The 23,505-nt window shown below is 49.2% G+C and overlaps 1 protein-coding gene across 2 annotated transcripts; it reads left to right on the forward strand.

Annotated features, from left to right (window-relative positions):
* The first annotated feature begins 3,177 nt into the window (after positions 1-3,177).
* OPRL1 (opiate receptor-like 1) lies at positions 3,178-16,577 on the forward strand. 2 transcript variants are annotated; one of them, XM_014954442.1, is made up of 4 exons: positions 3,178-3,267; positions 4,139-4,393; positions 12,741-13,096; positions 13,348-16,577. In XM_014954442.1, exons 2-4 carry the CDS (start codon positions 4,167-4,169, stop codon positions 13,869-13,871), a joined length of 1,107 nt encoding a protein of 368 aa, XP_014809928.1. In that variant the 5' UTR covers positions 3,178-3,267; positions 4,139-4,166; the 3' UTR covers positions 13,872-16,577. The 2 variants fall into 2 exon arrangements, with proteins under 2 accessions (XP_014809928.1, XP_014809921.1); XM_014954435.1 differs by lacking the exon at positions 3,178-3,267 and adding an exon at positions 3,385-3,638.
* Positions 16,578-23,505: the final 6,928 nt, after the last annotated feature.

Below are 23,505 nucleotides of genomic sequence, written 5' to 3' on the forward strand. Positions count from 1 at the left end.
TACCTGCCTGTCGCATCTGCTCCTCGTCCCACCAAACAGCTTGAGCCTGGTTTAATGGTACTTGAAATGAAAGGGTTTGCCAGTGGTGATGCTCTGCCAGTGCTGTCGGGTTTGATGGGTGCAGGATGTGTGCATTAACCAGAGGTATTTTCAGCTTTTGTGGTGGAAGAAACGAGGCTGTGTGCCTCCCTGCGTGTGTCTGTTCTTGGCTGCTGAATTTGTGTGATCATTAACGCCCCAAGAACAAATCTCACCCACCAGCAGTAGCCAGGGTACAAATTCAGCTCATTAGCCTTTGGTAGGTGCCCATCATCCCAGGAGTGATGGCTGAATTCCTGAACCTTTGCTTTCCAGCCCCCCCAGCTCACTCTGCACCCCCCTCCATCCCCAGCCTTCCTCCCTCTCCTCGCCAGCCCAGGCGCTTGTTCCCTGTGTGAGAAATGACTTCACATCTTGCAAAATTAATTCTCTGCTCATGATGGCCTTGATTAAACAGATTGGCAAACTGTGTTAAAGGTGGCAAAACAGCGCTGACATGCAGACATCTTCACCTCCTGAAAGGAAAGGCAAAAAAAAACCCCAACCTGTGGGTTTTTGCTATTATAAAACACAGATGGCTGTGGGCTGTTTTCTGCAAAAGCAGCAAAAGTCTCTGCATTTAGGAAAACAGCATCTGTAAAGTTAACCTGGTTGAAACAGTTGTGGATGTAATTACTGGCATCTGAATTAGTTGAGCTTGAAATAGATAAGGTTTCTTCATCCACAGCTGGATGGATGGTCCAGAAGTTTGGAAGTAGATATGCTATAGGTATGTGAAAAAAGCCCAGGGTCCTGCCTCTGCCAAGACATAGCCATTAATCAAGCTGAAAACAAGCCTGCCTGGGCCCTAGTTGTGGTTCTTGATAATATAAGCTTCTGAAAGTTTCCAACCCACCCCCCCAAAACATGCACGAAGCTCATTTTCAAACAGATTCTTGTTTTTTATGGATAGTCTATTTACTCAATTAAAAAAACTTTTGTGTATTTTTGGTTTGAATCTTATTTTGCAGACATCCAGTAGAAAGTGAAGTTTGGGGGGGAGGGGGGAAAGGTACTTTCAGCATGATTGTGTTTGACTTGCATGTTGATGCTCTGGAAACTTTCTTGTAAATCCAGCATCTATTCATAGTATGTCATCTGCTGCCTTCAGGCGTGCTTTCTGGGCAATCGTCGCCTGGAAGAAGGGTTGTATTTTTGGCTTGTTCTTTTTTGGCTTTTGTTACCTTGCTGTCTGCATAGAAACCCTCAAGCAGAAGAGGTGATCTGTCTTTCCAAGAAAGAGGCCGGGAGAAGCCCTTTTGGGTCATGCAGATGAAATCTTGGTAGCCTTCCTTCTCAGCCTTAGTGCAGAGACCCCAATGGACACGGTGAAGACTTCTGATAAAGATGTAATCCAGCAAGGCTCCTGCTCTTGAGATGACTGTCCTCCTCTCATCCCAGGGATCCTGAGAAGAGCAGAAGGTAAGACACCATGAGATGTTCTGGAAGGACAGATCTCTTCATGGTTGAATTTGGATTGGGTGAAATCAGGATTGGGACTGAAGATGCAGTATGAAGATCTTGGGCTTTTTCCTGTACAAGAGGATGGGGATGGACAGTGAAGATGCTGGATGGATGGAGGATGAGAATTTTTTTGGAAGATTCTTTGTCCCAGACACAAAACATGCCTTGGCTGTCAAGGTGGCAATCCTGATCCCCTTATACGGCAGTCATTCCAAAACACTAGGCTGTGTAGAGTCAAAACAAGCACCTCAGTAAGATAAATAGGTGAACATGGTGTATTTACTGCACTGAATTGACATAAAATAAGTATGTGAAGGGCTAAGTGCATTTCTTGGGGTGGGAGCCAGCAGAAAGGAGTGGAGCTGAATTTGCAACCACTCTTCTCCCGTGGGCTCCTGGGCTGTCCAGCCGGCGCTCCTGCACTGATTTACTGCTGTCCTTCCTTCAGCCTTTGAAAATCAATTCATTAACAATTAAAGTAATGTCTGGCCTAGCATTTCTTTCACACTCTCTCGTTAATGGACTGATAAAAAAAAAAAAACAAACCACCATCAAACTTCTTCAAGCACTGGGACTCTTGTATTTCACAAAAAGGCTGTATCTCTGGGTCCTGCTGCCTCCCTTGTTCCCTGTTAGAGCTGAGACCTGCTCTTATGGAAGCATTCAGGAAGATTACCCTGCATTAACCATGCCATACCGTTACATTTCTTGTAAAGAAGGTGCAGCTTCTGTGCTAAATATCCCCAGACATCCATTAAAACAGAATTAGAGCAGAAAGGGCTAGCCCTGAATGTGCCTGCTGGGCCCAAACAGCTCTGCATTGGGCTGTCTGTGGGCACTGGAAATAAAGCAGAATTTGCTTTTCTCCCTCTCCTCCTGGGCAATAGCAAATTGGATCTGACCTGTGAGTCTCTGCTTCTGCCCCCAACCCAAACTGCTGGGAAATGGCTTCTTGAGGGAAACGCAATAGATGGCCAGGAGCACCAGACCATGGAGCTCTAGTTCTCAGCAGTCAATCGGCCCCTGATCTGGGATCAAACTGGGGATGTATCACAAAGACCTCTTGGCACCTTGCTTGCTGGGGTGACATACCTGGGGGCCTCTGCAGCTCTTGGGCACTGAATCTGGGGGGGGGTCAATGTCCTGTGGGGGACATTGATGGGGGGAGGCAGGGACCTATGGGGTCTGTGTGCATCACCCCACGCTCAGGTAGTGAATCTACCACTGCAACTCCTTGTTCTCAACAGTCAAACTGGAGATGGACCCCAAAGACCTCTTGGCACCTTTTTTTGTGGGGTGACATAGCTGGGGGCCTCTGCAGCTCTTGGGCACTGAGTCTTGGGGGGGGTCAATGTCCTGTGGGGGACATCGATAGGGGTGGGCATGGACCTGTGGGGTCTGCGTGCATCACCCCACCCTCAGGTAGTGAATCTACCACTGCAACTCCTTAAAATAAATGTGCTACTCTAACTCTGATGCAAAGTGCAGGATGTTTTGGGTTACAAAAAATGACCTTTAGCGAATGTCACTAAAAAAATAACAATTTTCCCCTGCTTCGGTTCTCAGTCCTGCCTGTATTTTTGCCAGTTTCTAGGTCAAATCCCCCATTCCTGCTTCTCCTGCGCTAGCACAGCCTTCAGGTTGCACAATTGCAGAGGGAGGGAGGGAGGAATCCTCATCCCGGATCCCGATCTCCCGGTGCCTCTGGCCGGGAGCCCACCCCAGGTAGAGCTGCGGGTCCCCCCCGCACCTGGGGGCTGCGGCAGGGGCTTGGGGGGGGGGATGGCAGTGCTGAACCCCCCCCCTTCTCCCCGCTCCGGGGGTGGGCCTTAAAAACGTGGGCTCCGGGGTGCAGCCCCCTGCGCTGGCAGCATCCCTGCCTGTGAGGAGCAGCCCCTTCTTTCCACCCCCCCTCCCCACAACCCCGCACCTTCCTCCGGCTGCCCCCAAAAGCGGAGCCACCGGCCGAGCCCGGCTTTGTGTGTGTGTCGTCCCCCCCCCCTCCATCCCCTGCTTCCCCGCTCCGGGGGTGTCTGGATGCGGCCCCGGGGAGCTCAGGGCAAGAAGCAGCGCTAAAAGGGAACCCCCCCCCGCAGGTAAGCACCCAGAAGGGGCTTATTTTCAACTTTAGGCTTTTCCTGGCGTTTTATCGGGGTAGGGATTGCTGGGCGGGGGGGGAGGAATGGAGCCCAGCGCCAGGATGAGCCCCCAGCCCTGGCGGTTCTGGGAGAGGAGTGGGGAGAGGGGGGGAAGGTTTGGGGGCACAAAGGGGTATGTTGGGGACTCACCGAACCGGCAGGTGGGAGCATCCGAGGCTGGGGAGGGATGGCGTTGTGCAGCCTGCGTGTCCCCTGCGCCGGCGGTGTGGAGAAATGCCTGAGCTCCCTGTGTGCACCAAGCTGGTAGGGTTACATCCCACTGAAATATGCTCTTGGGGAGGTTTAAAAGGGGTGTGTGTGTGTGTATGTGTGTGTGTGTGCTCTCCCCGGCAATAAATCATCTCTTTCTCCCCCAGTGTATCTCACACACACGCTCTGCTCCGGTCCCGCACTACCCCGTTTGCTCAGCGCATCTTCAAACTGTCTCTTTGCCCCAGGTCCTCGGCACAGGCTGGTGCATTCAGGATGGATCCGCTCTTCCCTGCCCATATTTTGGAAGACCCTGACCTGAGGAAGCTGCTGAACGACTCCTCCATGCTCAACCTCAGCTTTCTCCCCAGTAACTGGTTCAACAACGGCACGGGGGACAGCTTCCTGCCGCTGAGCATCAAGATCACCATTGTGGTTGTCTACTCCATTGTGTGCATTGTGGGGCTGGTGGGCAACTGCTCCGTCATGTATGTGATCGTCAGGTAGGACACGCAGGGAGCACGCCAGGGGGGCTCTGGGGAGGGCTGTGAGTGGGACAGACCGTGCCCCCCCCCCTTAAATCCCTGCTGCAGGTGAAGCAGGCAGGCGCTTCCCTGGTAATTGCGATGTGCTTTAGAGGTAAAGATGTGGCATTCGTTTGACTGTTTTGGTTTTATTTGTTTTTCTCCCTTCCTAGGCTGTGATGAAGGTTCCCATCAGCTTTCAGCTGCCCTCTGGTGCCTCCTAAAGTTTAACCCAGAGAATGGAACAGAGGGATCAGATCTGCTCCAAAAAAAAAAAAAAGGGGGCTTTTTTTTTTTTTTTTTCAGGCAGGGAGCTGGGTGTCCCTGGGGAGAGCAGTGCCCTGGGAGCATCCCGCTGCCGGGCTCTGCTGGATCTTCAGTGGGACCTCTCCCTCCTGTGCTGTGTCCAGCACCCCAGCTGTGGCTGCAGGTGCTGCTCCAGCTGGGAGCTGGTGCTTTCTGAAGCTGAATCTAATCACAAGGGGAAGAGCCTGCTGGGAGGCTCAGCCTTACTTTTACAGGGGGGAAAAAAATCACAAGTGTAGCTCTTCCAACTCTTTGGGAACTATAGTACTTCTATAGTTATTTACCTAATAAGGTGCGACAGGACATTGCAGAGATGATGGCTCCTCAAGGCTGAAGTTGGGGGAGCAGGGGGAGACCTTTGCAGAGGGACAGAGCACGGAGCCAGCACCTCTCCAGCCTCCCTGCACCTTCCTGGCATTTTAGGTGTCCCTGTCCAGTTCTGCTGAGGGTCAAAACACTCTGTTTCTTGGAAATAGAGACCTTGTTTCCCCCCGTAAGTACAAAATACCCATTAGGGCTGTGATTCTGTGTCAAATGCCCAGAAACCCCCTTCGGATCTCTGTACCCTGTACATTAGGAGTGAGCTTCCATTTTCTCCACGTCTCGGAGCAGAATCCTGGTGCAGGTGGATGCTGCCAGCACAAAAAAGCCAGGATCAATTTGTTTTCTCCTCCAAGAGAGGACAAAAATATTTAGCAGGTATTCAGGCACTGATGAGATTAAGTCTTGCTCCTGCCAGGAGCCTTGCTGCTTCCAAAGCATCTTTCCCTTGAATACACAAAATTCGGCTGGGGGAGATGCTGCAAAATGAAGTCTTTGGTATCATGGGCTGGTAGATGGCAGCTAAATTTCTGCTGTGAGGGCAGAGTGATGTGACTTGTTCATCGGGACGCCTGTCTGTGCTCTTCTTGGCAGGGAGTTTATGGCAGGGAGAAGGGATCCCGTGAGCCCTGGGGAGTCTGGGGATGGGGAAAGGGGGTTTGCAGAGCAGCAGTGCCACGTTTGGAGAGTTTGTGTTTGTTTTGGTGTAGTAGCCATCCCTTGAGTAGGCAGGGTGTTTGTGGATGTGTATGGTGGGTAGTGAGGCTCTGGGAGTGAGAAGTCCTTGTCCCACGGTGATGGAGCTCCCTGGGAACACCAGCCAGCGTGCCTGCAGTCCATGCCCCAGGCGTGATCCTTAGAGGTGTGTCAGGAGAAACCTTGGCAGAAATCTTATCCCTGTCTGTAAAAGTCCTGTGGGACCCTGCCAGTGTCTGTCTGGGGCTGTGACCCGTGGATCACCAAGAGTATGAAGGTCCCGAACCGGCATCCTGGTCAAGGTGGACCTGTGCCATGGTTAAGTGGGGCTACGCTTTCCAGATGGTGGCTTGTAGTCTGCTCCTTTTTTGGCTTTCATACCTTCCAGTTGGATAAATGTGACCCAAGAAAGGAAAGTGGGATTTAGCACTGGAATTTCCCATGGAACTTAGCTTTTTTTGTGTGTGTCCTCAGATTTTGCTGGTTCTGAGCAATTGAAAACTGATGATGTGTCACCCACCATCTTCCACAGGCCTTTTCCACTCCTCTTTCCCCTTTTATCCAGTAAATCCCTATACATGTAAAAGAGCTAATAGAAGCTTTAATTTTTTGGGTGCTCCTTCTTGGGGATTCACTTACGGTTTTCCCCAAAAACTTGTGAACCTGGAGAGGTGACTTGAATAACGTGTGCTGGGGAAGTTCTAACTGAGCTAGGACACATGCAGAAGCTCCCATTTCTCTCCATCAGTGTCTCCTGGGAGCTCAGCAGTACTGGCTGAGGCTAACACTGAGTGAGACCCAGGGAAATTACCCTCCCTTATTTGGTGAGTAACTGCAACTTCTGGTTATTTCTGCCCAGGATTTTTTCTCTCCTTGCGCTGTCTGCTAAGGTCAGGAGCAGGTTTGGTGATAAACTGGACTCAGTATCTCCAACTCTTTGCCCTGGCCATATATACGGACTCACTCAGCTACCAAATTAGTGGCCGTGCAAGGAGGATGTTGATGGCTTCTCAATGGTCCAGTTTTCTCCCCAAATTGGACCATTGGTGCTACTGGGTTTCATAAAGCATAGCATATGCTTCATAGCATCTTTTTTATAAGTAGGTTGAATGTTGGTTGCTGGTAAGTCAACGTGGGGCTTTGGGACTCTTAGTGTCAGATCTCTTCCATTAATGGAAAAAGACTGGCAAACCCTCTGAGCTGCACCTCTACCACCTGTGGGTATGGTGCACCCTACAAAAGCTGGTTTTTTTTCCTTTCCATGCTTATATTTCACTAGGGATAACCAGACTCCAGCATGCTACGCAACCTATAAGAAACTGGTGTATTACCTTCCAGAAAAAGAATGGTACAGTGACGTAGGCAATAATTATTTCCTGTTTAAGGGGGAGTTGGGAAATACAAAGACTCTAAATCAGCACTCGAGGAAATTGGAGGCATCAGGAAGGCTTGGTTTTTTTTGTTCCTCTTGAATGAGTTTTTTGTGGCACCGAGGGAAAAGTTTAAAATCTCCCGGTATTTCACACAAAAATAGGAATTCAAGGCATCCTCTGGGTTTTCCCCTCTCTTGTAGAACCCAGCCTACATCTTTATTATATTTGGAGTGATTTAAGATTTGGAATGATTAATTTATAGAGACAGTCATCGTGTGACTGTCAATCCCCTTCTTATGCTGAGCAGCACTAATTGGATAAGACCGAGAAGGGCTCTCGTCAGGAACACGATTTCCTGGACAGTAAAGGGCCTATTGTGGGAACCTGCCTCATCTGGGGCTTTGTTCTGCTGCTCATTGTGGAGCTCCTCACCCGTGGAGACAATGTCTCCCCTCCCTCCTTCGCCTCCTGCTCTGTTTGCTCTCTTCTGCACATATTTCCTGTACTGCTCTTTTAATGAATGATGAAACAAGGAGTTGAAGAGCACGAGGCAGAGAGGGTTTCGAGGGGAGAATGGGGGGAAACTGGGCTGCTGAGGTCCCTCTTATCTATTAACAGATTGCTGCAAGGCTTGGATGCCTGAGAGTTTTGTTTTTAGGAAGAAAAGCAAAGGGGGAAGGAGATAAATCATTCTTGCAATGGCCCTGGGGGTGGATGACCCATGGCCCGTGGGGCTGGAGGTGATGCTGACCCAAGTGTTGCTGTGTGGGGTGTGACAGAGACCCCCCAGTCTCCACTGATGTTCCAGGGAATGGACCAGGGACAACATGTAAATTCTTGCCCAGGAAGTCCTCTGGTGTCCCTTGCTCTGTCGTGCTGCTGCGATGCTCACTGGTGACAATCTGGAGGACTCCCATCTTCCAAGGTGGCTCTTCTTGCCCGGATCAGGCCCCCATGGGAATGATGCCACATTTCTGGGGCACTTTTTTTTGCTCTCTATTGGGAGCCCAGCAAAGTAGTGGAGATGCTCAGCTCACCCTATTGAAGAATAAGAAGTTCCTATTGAAGAACACTGTTTCAAGGCATTTTAAGAAGCTGTTTAGGCACATGTGGGCTGTCAGGCTCCTACACTTGCTGCTTCCAGGGGATTCTTTAGGAGGAGGGATGTGATGGGGAGGTCCCTGCACAGGGCAACTGCCTGGGGAGGGCTGTGCCAGCCATTATTCTGCTCGAAAACTGCATCAATCCCTGAGAATAAGGGTGAGGGCAGCTGCTGTAATGACAGGGAAAATTAAGTTAATTGTGACACTGCAGAGATGCTGATTTCTTAATAGAAAGCTCTCTAAGGGAAAATCCTTGACCAGCTGTGTGTCTCGGAGCTGAAGTTGAGTGAGTGTTTAACACAGTGTGGACCCAGCGGACACCAGTGGGGCCATCTGAGATCTCAACTCTTTCCAGATCAGCCTCTTTTCATTTTTCCTGGCAAAAAAAACCCAAAAAACAAGAGAATTGTTGCACTTGTAGAGAAAGGAAACCTATATCAAGGGCTCTGTGCTGGGCTCAGCCACATGGCTCATGGCAGCCGTGTGTGGCCACTGCCAACACAGCTCCAGTGTGTGCTGGGGGGGCTCTTGGTTTCCCCTGGCTTCAGTGGGATGAGTGGAATGGAATTACTCATGTGCAGCAGTAATTCTGTAATGTTTGATGTGGGACCTGATTCCCGGTGGTTTTCCCAGGGACTGGGGCAATTCCCAGCAGCATTTAGGACACGAGAGGTTCAGCAGAGGCAGATCCAGCTTGTGAATGATGCATCTCATCTCATCCTTAGATGGAAGCACCATTCATGGTGGCCATGTACCTGCTTGGGGTTGCGTGAGCATCCCTGCGAGCCCACGGGCAAGTTGCAGAGGCTTTTGCAGCAGCAGCCACCCAGCCTCTTCCCTTGGCATGACAGTGACTGGGGCCAGGCAATGTCCCCATCTGTGCTGGTCTCCAGAGAGAACCTTGAGGAGGGAGGGCACCAGTATCACCCAGACATGGCAGGAAGTGCAGCCACCCAGCCTCTTCCCTTGGCAAGACAGTGATTGGGGCCAGGCAATGTCCCCATCTCTGCTGGTCCCCAAAGAGAACCTTGAGGAGGGAGGGCACCAGTATCACCCAGACATGGCAGGAAGACTTAAAGGGCAAGCAAATCATCTCTCCCAAAGCCTTGCTGCTTGCCCTGGCTGGCGGCAGACTCCTTAACCCCTGCTAGTCAGTCACTGTCCTGCCAGATAATTAAGAGGCTTTTAAGTGCTGGTGTTGCTGTCAAGTCTGGCTTCATAGTCCAAAGTGATTTATGTTTGTCTTTAAATTCTGGGAGGGTGGGGGATTTTTTTTTTTTCTCTGGTTAAACGATTAAGCATAAGCTGGCTTGAATTGGGTAATTTCAGGATGAGGGGGCTCTGCAAAGGTGATCGGAGCGGCAGGGACACAGAGCACAGTGTGGGTGTGTGGCTGGGAGGACAGAAATCACGATGGAACGTGCCAGATCAAATATCAGCTTCATACAACCCCTGGGCTAGGAGCAGGTTGGGAGCAGAGATGGCTGAACCGGTGCTGATTTTCCACCCTGGGAAGGCAAAAATCCTCCCTGAGCCTTTTCTGCTCTGTTTTACTTACTGAGGGTGTGGGGGGAGGGAGGCAGAGGCTGTCACTGGTGCCAGGGTGTGGGGAGGAACGGAGGGAGCTGCTCAAGGTGAACAGCATTGTCTGCATCCTGATGAGCCGGAGCTATGAATATCAAAATCAAGATGCTCCAAGAGGCAGAGAGGTCCTGGAGATAACACTCACTGTTCCCACAGGGCTGAAGGCTTTGCTCTGGTCCCTCTGGTGTCTGCAGCCCCATTTTGGGTTCTAGCTTTGCTGCAGCCAGCTGTTCTGTAGCCCTGGGGCATCCGGAGCTGGGTGGGAAGGAGGGAGCGATGCTGAAACAACAGGTTTGCAGCTCACCCTGAGGCTCAGCCAGTGACAGAGTCTGTCCTTGTGAAAAATGGGACCTCAAAGCCTGGTACATTGTAGAGCTGTTTCCTACCCATCTCCTCCTCTCCCAAACTGGGTTCCCCTCACTGAAGCGCAGGCACTGTCATCCCAGGTAACGCTGCTTGAGATCCTCTTAGCAAAAAAAGGAGGGGGAGCTGAGTGCTGAGCTGATACACAGATGTTTTTCCTCTCGGGCTTCGGCAGCCGGGAGAACAGGGGAGCGGGAGCAAAGCGATTACTTCTGTGACCAAGGTGGAGCTGGATGGAGAGGCCAGAGCTGCCAGAGCCACCCTGTGGGAGATGATCCATTAGGAAATTGCCTCCGTGACCAAGTGCAAGAAAGTGGCTTAGCGGGAAGCTAATGTCTTCCGTGGAGGCCACAGGCTTCTCCGCATTGGAGCTGGGCCGTGGGGGGGAACCTTGGGTTTTAGGAGGCACCTAAGAGTTTAATTTGTCTTTTTTTTTTTGGTGCGGATTAAGAAAGAGAACACTCTCAGTTCCCGGAGGAAAAGAAAAAGAGGTTAATCCGCAGAGAAATGATTAATTGATTTTTTTTGTTTGTACTGAACATTCTGGAAATGTTTGGGAACATTGCTTGGTTGGGGAAATGGTTGTTGGCTCTCAGTGTGCAGGGAAAGTGGAGCTAGAAGTAATTAATTAGGTGTAAGTTAATTTCCCCACCTTTCGAGAGCACAAAATCAGCTTTAAAATCCACTTGAAGGTGGGCTGAAGGAGGTAAGTGGTGGGCCAGCCACCTCAGCGTGTCCTCATGTCGGAGGTTGCTCTGCCATCACCTGGGAGTGGGTGAGGAAAGGGGCAGCAGAGAGGGATCTGTGCAATGGGGAGAGAGGATTTTGCATGTCCAGGCTGAGCAATTGCACCTGGACTCTGAGTCCTTGCAGAGAGGTCTCTTGGAGGAGAAGGACCAGCAAGGTCCCCTGGGATGGAGGGGAAAGAAAGAGGGAGCTGAAGGTTTACAACCTTCACACCCCAAGCTCAGGATTAGCTGAGATGCCCCAAACTTCTCACTGTGACGGGACAGGGGTGTCCATGGAGGCAACATTGTCCCTGATGGATGCTGGATGGGTGATAGAGGTATAAGTTTACCTGATCTGGGCTGGCTTTCTAAGAACCCCTTGTCTTAATTGGTTGCTGGGATTTTTGGGTCAGGAGGAGGTGACTTATGTTTATGTGGGGACATCAAGTGCTTCCATTGATGTTCATCTCCTCCTCCAAAAGATTCTCTTGGCTTTCCAGGTCAAATGTAGGATGGCTTGTTCTTGCTTTCTGAAGCCACTTTCAAATATTTGTCTTCTAATGCAAGTTCTGAGAGGGGTAAAAAAAATGGACTTTATATTCTGGATTGTGGATCCCCTGGCTGTTATTCTTGCAAACCTGGTTATGTCACCCTGTGTCTCAACAGAGTTCAGAGCGTGGCAGTGATAATGTTCCTCCAAATGCTCAAATAATGTATCAAGAGCTGGAGATCATGGAGGAGATGGGAGGGGATGTACAGTGCTGAGGAGTGCAGTTGTGGGTTTGCTGTTCTGAATCAATTTGACAAAAAGAGCTTTTTTTAGGTCAGATCAGACCCCATAATATTCCAACACATATCAAACTGCAAATAGTGCAGCAGTTTATGGGTTTAAGTGTTACCCTCAAATGAACTTGCCCTCCGTTAATAATACACATCATTGTCTGCCATTTATGGCAGCATTGCTGCAGAAGCTGTTAGTGTAGTAAATGATAGATGAACTGGAGTTTTGAAATTATACCTATTTGAGCTCCTATTTTGCCCACAAGAGGAACATCCTGGAGCTGAAGTGTTAGATTCAGTCATAGAGTCACCACTGAGTTTGTGTTTCTGCAGACTCTGCATGTATCAACGGGCAGATGATCGCATCTTTCTTTGCATCATTTCCCATGTGTAAAAAGGAGATGATTACCATTAGAGCAAGGTGAATCTTCTTTTGGGGCAGTCAGTTCATGTGATAAAAGTAATGTAGAAATGACAGAAGCCCTTTGAAGTAGAGTTGACTCATGACTTTATCTGCAAACTGCCCCTTTCTTTAGGAAGATCCATAGTGATATTTTGATTTCTGATACAAACCTCATCCCTCACCAGTTGTTGGCTGACCATCTTGCCCATTCTGATTTGATAGCTCACATTAGCTATAGTCTTTGGCTATGAGCCCATACAAAATGGCTAATCAACTTACCCCTGGAACATATGATGCCTTTCAAATCAGCTTACCGCATAAAGCTCTCACCAATATTTATAATAATGAAGCCATATGCGATGAAATCCTAGATTAGCCTCACTGAAGTCATTTTTCAAAAGCCATGGTCCGAGTTGACGGCCTCAGGCTGTCATGGTCCTCGCCTGCAGTCTGAGGGAATAAGCTTCTCCTGCCCATGGAACTGGTTGTGAAGGCATCGTTTGTACTGTTGTAGGAGCTGGGTTGAGCTGTGTGTTGGTAAGTGTTTACCAAAGGAAACCGGAATCTCTTGTTACATAAGAAAAATACACCATCTCCTTCCTAAAGTGGTAGGATGCCCTCTTCAGTGGTCAGGTGGAGCTCTAATCATTGCTCGTTCCTACATTTCAGATTCACCAAGATGAAGACGGCAACCAACATTTACATCTTTAACCTCGCTCTGGCTGATACCTTGTGTCTGATGACCTTACCCTTCCAGGGTACAGACACATTCCTGGGCTTCTGGCCCTTTGGCAATGTCCTCTGCAAGATTGCCATCTCTATAGACTACTACAACATGTTCACGAGCACCTTCACCCTGACGATGATGAGCGTGGACCGCTACATTGCCATCTGCCACCCCATCAAAGCACTGGACATCCGCACTCCCCACAAGGCCAAGGTGGTGAACGTCTGCATCTGGGCACTGGCTTCTGTCTTTGGCATCCCAGCGATGGTGATGGGCTCTGCAGAGAATGAGAACAACGGTGGGTAGAAATGCATCCAATGGGTGGGAGGTGGCCAGGAGAGTCCATGGGCTTGGGGAGTCATTGGAGGGGGCTACCAGTTTCACCAGTGTGGTGAGCTCTCTGCTGTATCTTACCTCTTTGCTTTCTGTCCTTGCTTCTGCATCTCTGCTACTGCTTTTCTAGCATTAAATTAAGCTGAATGTGCAGAAGCTTTTCTTCTTGATGTGGGTTTGCTGATCTTCTTTTCCTTTTTATTTTTTCACTTGCAGAAATTGATTGTCTAATTAAACTGCCTTCACCCGTGGATTACTGGGATCCAGTGTTTGGCATCTGTGTCTTTCTCTTCTCCTTTATGATCCCCGTGTTGATCATCACCATTTGCTACAGTCTCATGATCAGACGACTCAAGAACGTCCGTGTCCTCTCAGGCTCCAAGGAGAAGGACCGAAACCTGAGGCGCATCACCCGGATGGTCCTGGTGGTGGTGGCAGTCTTCATCATTTGCTGGACTCCCATCCAGATTTTCGTGCTGGTCCAGTGCTTGGGTGCCAAGGCAGAAAGCGAGCTTGAGCTGGCCATCTCCTGCTTCTGCACCGCGTTGGGCTATGCCAACAGCAGCCTGAACCCCGTGCTCTACGCCTTCTTAGACGAGAACTTCAAGGCGTGCTTCAAGAAGTTCTGCTTCCCCACCGCCTTCAGGACGGAGCTCCAGATGTCCAACAGGATGTGCAGCATCGCCAAGGATGTGGCCTATGCCTGCAAGAACTCGGAGGGGACTAACAATCCGGCCTGACTAGGCATGGAAATTCCCATGGTGGCTGTCGCTCAGCAGAGTCCAACCACCCCCACGTCGGAGCTGACTCAGATAACGGCTCTTTAGCAGGACCTCAAAACTGTGAGGCGAGAAACCAAGGAAACAATTTTGGGGGTTGGGAAAACCGGATACTGCCAGAGCATGCAGAGAAAGTGAGCCCATTTGATGCATTTTTAATTCCAGTGCATCCTGCACTGAGGAATGCGCTTGAAATCAGCCCTTTGATTCCTGCAAAACCCTGGTGGTTTGCAACATTATTGAGAATTTGGGAACAAAGGGTTTAAAACAGGCATTGCTCCTGGGACTTTCACTTTTGCTGCCGGGAGACAGACAAAATGCAAACTATTCCATTTCTTTTTTTCCTCTCTGAGTTGTTTAAGGTGCTAACAACTCATGTGGCTCACCAGGCACTCGGGTGCAGGTTTTATTCCTGCGGCATTGCTCTGAAATTAGACTTCGCTGAAGCCAAAGTGGGCAGCAGCCGTCAGACACACAAAAAAACAACAAACCCAAGATCATCTCCAGGATGAGTCATCGGGAAGGGAAGGAAGGATGCGGGGAGGGAGAGGAGGGAGCTGGTGGAAAGGGAAACTCAAACCACCCCATGGCTGGGAGCTTGGGGAGGACCATGTCGGCTCCCGTGGACGGGGTCTGCAGTGAAACCCTCCTCCTTGAGAGGGGAGCAGGGGGGTGAGAAGGGACTGTCAAAACTGATGAATGTAGCTCGGAAAAGGAGGAAGGAAAGATGGATGAAATGAACACAATGAACACAAATCCTTGTTTACATGCTGCTATCGCTTTTTAAAAAAAAACCAACAAAAAACAAACTCTATTTCCATTGTAATAATGGACAGAATGTGTCTGTATATACACACCTCTGTCGTGCTATAGGTACAGCTATAACCTAGGATTTCATCTTGCCGAGCATGCCTTCGGGTTCTTCCTCAGTGAGAGGAGGAAGGAATGAAGTGGCCTATATATACATGAATTTATGTATAGGGGAAAGCCATTTCCGAGAAGTCAGAACAGCAGCTCCTCCAGAAGACACGGACATTTCTGGTAGGAGGGGCAGCCTAAAACAGTCCCACCTGCTCCGTGTGAGATAAACGGTGCACAAACCGTACAAAAGGTGGGTTTTGGGGTTTTTTCGTGTTGTCTTTTTTTTCTATTTTCTTTTTAATGAAATGAGATCCACGATAACTGCGAGCACTTGGGCAATGCTGCCGAGGTACCACCCCTCCTGCTAACCAGAGATTGATTTTCCTCTCCCAGTGGGCCAGAGCTTTGTAAAATGAAATGCCCTGTCATGTCATTTGATAATGAAAGCCTTCCCGGGGAGTTTAACCACTGAGTGCCCTCCGTGCTGGCGGGGACAGCAGACTCTGTATCCTCCCTGTAGCACAAAACCCTCCTGGGGAAAGCTGGGCAGTGATGCTGATGGGTAAGCAAAGCAATGACCTCTGCTTGGAGACAGGAGGTGGGCCCCAACGCGAGGACCGGCAGCGTTGTCCGGACTGTACAGATTTCATGTGAATATATTCCTTGTGCTCTGGTCTATGAGAATTCTGTATTTTTTAATGTATTGATTTGCCACTACTTTAATGCTGTCATGTTCTTTATATATGCTGTACAAAAGACTCCGATGTTCTATTTCGATGTAGAGTGTCTCCCTCATGGTTGGGCTTAAAATGTAGATGCAATTCCAGTGTCCCATGTATAGGACCCAGATCCCTTGTAAACTGCTCAAGCTGGGAGGAATTTCATGCTGATTAGCATTTGATTGGGAATCTGGAGGGATACCAGAGCAAACTTTGCAATTAGCGCTTCCTCCTGAATAAGGCAGGGGGAGGAGGAGGAAATCTGGGCACTTTAAGCACTTTGCAATGGATGTTTTTTCCCCAAGCACTCACCAGGAAATCTCATACGACCCCCAAGCATGTGAAGAACTCCCCAGGAACCGCGCTGCTGGCAAGCTGCATCCATGCCCCTGGAAGGATGAGTTTGGTGGGCTGTTGTGTTGGTGGGTCCAATAACAGCCTTGGTCAGTGGGCAACCTTGGGTCTTCTGAGCTCGTCAGTGGCCACAGGGGCTGATGGAGAACTGGATGTGGTGGTACATGAAGCTGGGAACCAACTGCTGGGCTTTTCTTGCAGTGCCATTAGGGAGCAGGAGAGCGTTCGTTAGTGGCTGGCTAAGGACCAGCCACCCTCCCTTTGTAGTTCTTGGTTGGGTTTTTAAATAGATTTATGTCCTCTGAAATATATACCGGTGTTTGGTGGTTGTTTTTTTGTTTGTTGGTTTGTTTTTTTTTTTAATAAGGATTTTGTTATAAATGACTATGCTGCAATGATCTTACATAATCAAGTACTCAATAAATGTGCGTTTACTAAGCTTTTGGGTAATTCTGTGGCCCTTGCAGTGAATGTGTTCAGGCATTCTGTTCAATGCTCAGTGGAGTTTGTTATAAGAGGAGCAACAAAAACCTGAGAGCAAAAGCTTTATTGTACTGTGCCTATGGAGTTAAAGGCTTGCCGTCGGCTGGCTGGCTGAAGTGCAGGCTCTTTATTTCTCTTCTGAAATGGTTGTGTTGGTATGATTTTGCAGTTACCGCGGTGTAAATGACAATTTCCTAGGTGGCTACTTGTGTGCTTTAATAAAGGAAAATAAAAACCCCTGTACTTTGAATGATGTGGAGTCTGAAAGACTTGGCTGCGTGGTATTCCCACCTCGGCGCTGTCGGGATCTGTGCACGTGGGCTTGTTTTTCCAGGAAAACCACCGCTGAGCACAGGTAATAACACCAGAGCACCCAATCCTTGGGGTTTTTGTTTGTTTGTTGTTTTTTTTTGAGGTCAGTGGCAACTTTGTCTGCAGGCAAACTAGGAACAGAAGATGTGGAAATGCTTGAAAATTGGTGCTGGGAGATGAGTGTGAGCTGCCTGCACCCTTCCAGCCTCTCCGGCGGCTCTGGGCATCGCAGGAGGGAGGGATGTGGGCAGCTGCCTGCTCTCAGAGGTGAAGTCTGATGTTGGACTCTTCCCATTTACTCCCACATGCACTTCCCAGGAGTTACGGGGTCGGGCACGATCATGGAGAACAATGAATGACAGAGGCTGCTCTGGAAACAAAGCCAAAGCAATATTCTGTAGCCAGGAAAGATGGATTAACCGGTGAGTTGTGCAATAAGGAAAGCGCCTTCTCTCTGCACAAAGATCAATATTCCTACTCAGGCAGGTAAATATAAGGAGAGGGGTTTTTATTAACAGTAGTGATTTTCTTCTTTTTCTTGAAAAAAAAAAAGAAAAAAAGAAGAAAGAAAATTGGTAGGAAAAAAAATAGAAATCTTTATTTCTTTTCTAGTTCAGTTAATTATAAGTACCCAGGGGTGAGTTCTTATAGCGAAACCATAAACCAAAGTGCTTTATTCAGTATTATGGGATTTATTAATGTACTAAGTGTTCTCCCTGCTGCTGCTGGCTGGAATCAGCTGCTGGAAAAGGCAAGGAATGGATGAGCCAGGGTCTGAGCTCTCTCCCGAGGAGCTTCTGGCTGGTGGCACCGGCACAACTGGGCTAAGCTCTGGCTTTTGAGGGTGCTCTGCTCTGCTGATGCCACATCTCCCCCTGCCCAGGCTGTTCAGCTGACAGCTTCCCCCCAGCACGATTCCTGATTTCTAAAAGCAGAAATAAAGTGCAGAATTTGCGGCCTCACTGAAGTTTGGATGGTTTTATGCCATGGGAAGAGCTTACCCAGGGAAGTGCTGAGTTATCCTTTACCGAGCTACAGGTCAGACTGAGATTAGTTGGTTTGGGTGAGTATTGAGCACCCTCCTCGTGCCCTCTGCCTGTAGGAGCCACAAAGTCTGTCACGAGCACCCAATGACCCTGTCCCCCGGGGAGCCCGGCCCCCAGCGCTGAAGGAGATTTTAGCAGGTGATAAAAAACAAAAAACCCTGACTGCAGAAAGAGAAAAGCTGCATTTTCCCCCACGTGGTGCCCATTGCTCTGCAGCCTGGGACCTGCCCTGATGAAGACACTACTTGATGCTGAGCAGTTGCTATATATCTTTTTCCAAGGTGATTTCATGAGGAGCTAGACTGTAAATATGTCTTTTTTTAATTTCCTTTCTTTTTTTTTTTTTATTTATTTTCCCCCAGGGGAAGATTTGTTAATGCCTCAAAGAGCTGTGACTGGGCTGTGACCTCTCTCTGGGTACTTTGGGATGTTATTGCTGGGTAGGACAAGGTGTGCCCGGAGGGAGATGCTTCCCACCCTGCAATGAAATGAGAAGGGTCTCCAGAAGCAGCTGGTCCTGGTGCACCCTCTCCTACCTGCTCAAAAGAGGGTCTCAGCCTGGCAACAAAGTGGGCTCTGCCAGAAAAAACCTCCAGTTTGCTTTCCCACTCATTTTCCTGTGCTTTCCTTCAGCTATTTTTGTGGCTGTTTATGCATAAACAAATTTCTCCTTCCTTCCACAAGGAGAACCTCCTTCGGACAGATCCTGAGCTGTAGCCCTCATTGTGCATTCATGGCTTCACATCCTGTTTCCATGTGAGTCTCGGTGACGGCAGAGCTTCGTCGCTGTGACTCTGCAGAATCAGCTGAAGATCACCCCTGATCTTCACCTCCCAAGCCCTGCCCAGGGCTGTCTGAAGGACCAGTTCTTATTCCTAGCCTTCTCCTGTGCTAAGGAGAACCACAAAACTGAGATGGGAGGAGAGAAGGATGCAGGAGGGAACAGTGTGGCAGCTTAGTGTTGAAAAAGGCTTGTGAGAAGGTGGAGAAAATGGAAGGTGGACCTGAGGCCCATAACCCAAGGGTCATGGTGCTGCATGAAGAACTGAGATGGATTACAAGAAAGTAGACCATATGCTGTTTGTTGCCAATGGGTGTTGGGATAGGATATTTTTGGGGGTAGGGATGCAGTGTTACAGGATCCATAACTCCTTCTTGCCACAGCTGAGCTGATGCACATCTATTTTGAATGGCCCACAGTGGCCACATGAACATGTCCTCTTGCCCCTTTAGATTGGGGCTACATGCTGCCTTTGCCCAAAACATATGATAACAGGTGTTAAGGCCATAACTCATTTTAAAAAAAGGACTTTTTCAAACAAAGGGACTGCTATTGGTGTGGGTGCACTTTAGGTCGAAGAGCCCCATGGCTCCTAGACTCCCTTTGTTCCTTTTTTCAGTACCTGAAGCCTGGATAAATTGCATGACAGAGTGAAATAATCAATAAATAGAGCAACATGGTTATGTATCATGGCAACGATGATGCTAATCAACCATGTAAACTGACTTTGCTCTCTCTCTCCCTTAATGCAGTGAAATCCCAGCTGTCTGCAGGGAAGGAGTGATGCTGGCTCTCTCTGCAGTGCTGGGGGACACAGACAGCCCTTACCCCACCTGCTGCTTCTCCTGCTACACACAGGATTTCTGCTTCAGCAACCCAAAAACTTACTAAATGCTCCCTTGGGTAGAAAGTGCACAGTAATATTCAATACTGGCTGGGGTCACCTTCTTCCCCCCTGGAGAACATCTTGGGAATTTGGTCCTCCCATGGTTAAGCTCCTGGAAGGTTCTGCAGGAGCAAACCCCCATGGCTCCATGCTGGCATCTTCCTGAATAATGAGCAGGGTGGATCACTTGTGGGTCCATATAGCGTGGTGTTATACAGGAACCTCTTGCTCCTGCTTTGCTCTCAAATCCTTGTGCCTTTTGCCATATGTAGGTGCCGGGTGGGAAATCCTACCTGTGGAGCCCATGCTATTACTGGGAGATCTCACAACCTATCCAACCATCCCATTCTTGCAGCAAAAGGTGTTTTTCCTCCAGTATTTGTTATTGCTGTGAGGGGATGTAGCTCCTGTGTGGATGGAGTCCTGCTGCCTGCCTGCAGTGGTCCGGGAGAGCATCCTCTGCTTCCCTCCCCCCCGGGCCAGCAGCCAGGCAGGATGGGCTGCAGCCAAAATCTGAGCAGCACCAGCCCTGCCAACCAGCAGATTTTCAGCGTAGTGAAGTGAAGGATGAATCTGCAAGAAACCAAGGAGGAAACTTGATTTTTATTTTTTTTTCCGAGGAAACCACTGACGGAATTAACATCTCCCCACGGGCAGGTTTTTGGTTGCATCAGATCACCTTTCTCCTGGCCGCAGAGAGGAGACCAGGGAAAGTTTGAGCTGGCTCTGGCCATTCTATAAACATTGATTTCTCTGTGTGTTTTCAGTCTGCCATGTGCAGTGAGTGCTCCGAAAAGCTCATGCCGTGCTGATTCATTCGGTGACGGGGAATAAAAAAACACAAGCTATGCAGTCAATATGAAATCAAGATTAATGGCTTTTCGGCTTGATTTCCTCTGTGTGAAATGAATCCCGTGTTGTGATTTGGCCGTCTAATGTTTGTTCAACGTCAGGCATTAATAGCAACTTCTCCGCGTGCACCGGTCATTCGTTCACATATTTTGGCCTTTCCCTCATCTCAGCCTCGCGCTGCTCTTGCCCTGCTTAGCCACAGAGAAAATTCCTGGGGATAATCACTTGCTTGCAGGGATTAAGTGTAAAAGAGCAGAAAATGAGAAAAAGAGCTTGGAGGTGGGTATGGAAAGCCAACCAGGGCTGCTGTCCCCGCAGTTTGCTTTGGCATCTGCATTGGGGTTTAGCTTGAATGTGCTCAGCTGGAAAACTGCCTCTTGTCTTCTGATGAGGGTGTGTTAGTGATGCCACTGAGCCTTTCTTCTGCCCTGGGGCTGACTGCCAGGATCCTGTATGAGGAGGATGAGCCATCAGCTTTGACCCACCCCATTCACTGTGAAACGATTGCCATCAGCCTCATCTCCCCAGCTTATGGTCGGCTTGGAAGGAAGGAGCTTGGCTGAGAACGACCCACTGTCTCCATCGCACGGCGAAGAGAAATGTAATTACATCCGTAGCATTTCCATCGATACGAGGCAGCAGCAGGCTGAGTCTCAGGGGAGGTTTTTCGTTGCGTTAAAATCTGACTTTATTAATTACCAAGCCTCTGATCTCATTTGAGGGTTAAGTTTATGAAACTGAATCCTTATTTCTCCGTTTTCCTTATTCAGCTGCCTTATTGAGTTCTGTACAGTGGATGGTTTGGACCTCACGGTCTCCCAGGGCGCCTGTGCAGGGGAAGTGGTGGAGCAAGGGGAGATGATGGGGTTGTACCAAAGTCCTGGTGAAAGACAGAGAAAGAAATTACATGTCAGGAAAACTGAAAATGGGGACGGTTGCCCGCTATCAAAGGTCTTACTCCCAAAATATTGTTTATTTTCCCTTCTCTGGGAATTCCTCCTTCCCATGTGGGATGCTGGTGGTAGCACCCAGGGCCTCCACCCCTGCCCAGCGAGGGGACGCTGTGGTGGGGTGCTTTAGCAGGGCCACCATCAACCTTTGAAGCAGCCCAGGCTGCTCACCTCCTTCCTGGAAAAGCTTTCCAGCCTCTCCCTGTTCATCCAGACTTGGCTGCAGGCGCTTACGGGAATGCCTGTTTTTTATCTAGACATCAAATAATTTTTAAAAAGGGGGAAATAGCCACTAAACAGCCCTTGAAGCTTTGGACTAGTGCTTAATTCCACTCGAAGAGCTTTGTTAGATAGTTGTAATACTTTTCTGAGAGGAAATAGAGCAATTGAGCCTTGTAATTAAAAGCTATTCAGACAGCTTTGATCTTTCCCTCTGTGTCTTCACTTACCAAACCCAAATGCTGACAAGAAACTCCTGGCAATATTTACTCTCACTATTCTTGGTGTTTAACTTTAAATTAACTCCTCTTTCTCCCTTCCAGCAAAAGGGAGATGGGGGAAGAGAAATGTGTCCACATGCCATGTGGTTTTTCAAGAGGGCTTTATTTGGAAAGCTTTTTTTTTTATTTTTTTTTTGAGGCTTCTTGGTGTCACTGTCACTCCATGATAACAGCAAGTGTGGAGCTCCTCTGGAGGCCTCCAAGCTGCCCTGGATCAAGGGTGTTTCACCCCAAAAGCAGCTCTGGGCACAGCCAGGACTGCAGTGGTGGTGTAGATGGAGTAAGACCCAACATGGTGTGCCCGCATATAGGATAGGGAGCTGGCTGTGCTGTGTCCCCATGAAGTGCAGAGGGTCCTCAGATGACCTCCTGCCTCACCATGAAAGGGACACCAGCCTGGGGAGTCCCTTTCTCTTCAGCAGCAGGTAGGAAAGTCAACCCTTGAGGGGCTGAGACCCTCTGAAGGCACCAAACCGGGTTTGTTCCTCCCAGAATTAGCAGTAAAGCCAGAGGGTCACTGTTTCTTCACTGTTTTCAGTGGGACCACCAGTGGCACATTAACAGCCATTGTCCCTAATTGAGATGACACCCAGGGGCTCCCAGCATCCGGTAAGCAACAAGGCAAGTGCTATGGATAAGTCAGGCTGTACAAAAAAAGGACAAATTCTCTCTTTTAGATTGCTTTTAAGACTATCCTCTAGAGACGTTTCTGCTTCGTATCTTCCATATCCCAAGTTTTCGCTCATCCATTTTTAATCTCCCTTTTCAATCTTTTCCCATCAAAAGATGCTTCTGAGAGCTGGGCCTTCATCCCTCAGCGGGGTATTATTTCTTTTCTCACCCGAAATCGTGACCAGCAGTAGGAGACAGTGTGAGACTGCGTAAGTACCAGGGGATTACGGCTTTGCGGGGGAACGAGCTGCAGCACAGCTTGGATGAGGACAATTGATTGAAGCAGCCATTATTACCTGCTGCAGCATGAAGACTTAAAAAGCAGTAGTAATTTCCGATCTCCACCTCTTATCTCAGATCCCTCCATTTAAAGCCTGCAGTGGCAACAGGAGCCCTGTTTGAACCCTAATTCCTGCTTCTGGGGTGGAAAATGGCTTATTTTCCCTCTCCCAGGGATGATGAAGCAGAGACCTTCAGGGCTCTCTGTCCCACTGGGTGCAGATGGAGCAGGGAAGGTGATGTTTTTCCTGGAGAGGAGGGAGGCAGGAGCCTGGTGCCTTCCTGCTGCTGCAGTGGGCAGGACCAAGGGGGAAACCTTCAGCTCCTGCCGTAACCAGGGAGCTGAGAGGTTTCCTGGCACCTTTGCACTCATTAAGACATCCAGGACTGTCCTGGAAGGAAATTTCCCTGGATTTGGGGCTGAGCTGACTTCGCCACTCAATGCACAATGGGCTGGGAAGGAGGTTAGGATGGGAGGGAGTTGTGCTGGTCACTGATTCCTCCTCCTGCGACCCTGCAGACCCTGGAAGGGATGCTTGGTTTGGAAGAGTGACTTATTCAGTGAATTATAAATTGAATTCTTCCAGCCTTTAATTTCTGGCTAACATGGGCTGGTGTAGCCAGCCCTACAAACCTGATGAAATTCTAATGAATGAGCAGACATGAAGATTTTCCCTGGGGTGAACGTGTGCAACGAGCGGGCAAATGTCTCCTCGAAGGTGGTTTCTGCTCTCCCAGGAACAACCGGAGAAAGCCTGGCCCCGGGTGCTGAGCTCAGAGGGTCTGCCCGGACATGGACACCCCAAGTTTGCAGCCTTTCCCCGCCGAAGTGTGGTACCAGCCTGGGTGTGAGGCTGAGCAGGGATTGCGGGAGAGGCGGCCGTGGTGAGCTGAAAGCAG

Source organism: Calidris pugnax, unplaced genomic scaffold (genome assembly GCF_001431845.1).
Source record: "Calidris pugnax isolate Ruff unplaced genomic scaffold, ASM143184v1 scaffold50, whole genome shotgun sequence".
Lineage (NCBI taxonomy): Eukaryota > Metazoa > Chordata > Aves > Charadriiformes > Scolopacidae > Calidris > Calidris pugnax.

Coding starts and splice junctions, on each gene's coding strand:
- OPRL1 (XM_014954442.1), top strand. CDS start 4,167: ATGGATCCGCTCTTCCCTGCCCATATTTTGGAAGACCCTGACCTGAGG. Junction 4,394..12,740: donor GTCATGTATGTGATCGTCAG/GTAGGACACGCA, acceptor CCTACATTTCAG/ATTCACCAAGATGAAGACGG. Junction 13,097..13,347: donor TGCAGAGAATGAGAACAACG/GTGGGTAGAAAT, acceptor TTTCACTTGCAG/AAATTGATTGTCTAATTAAA.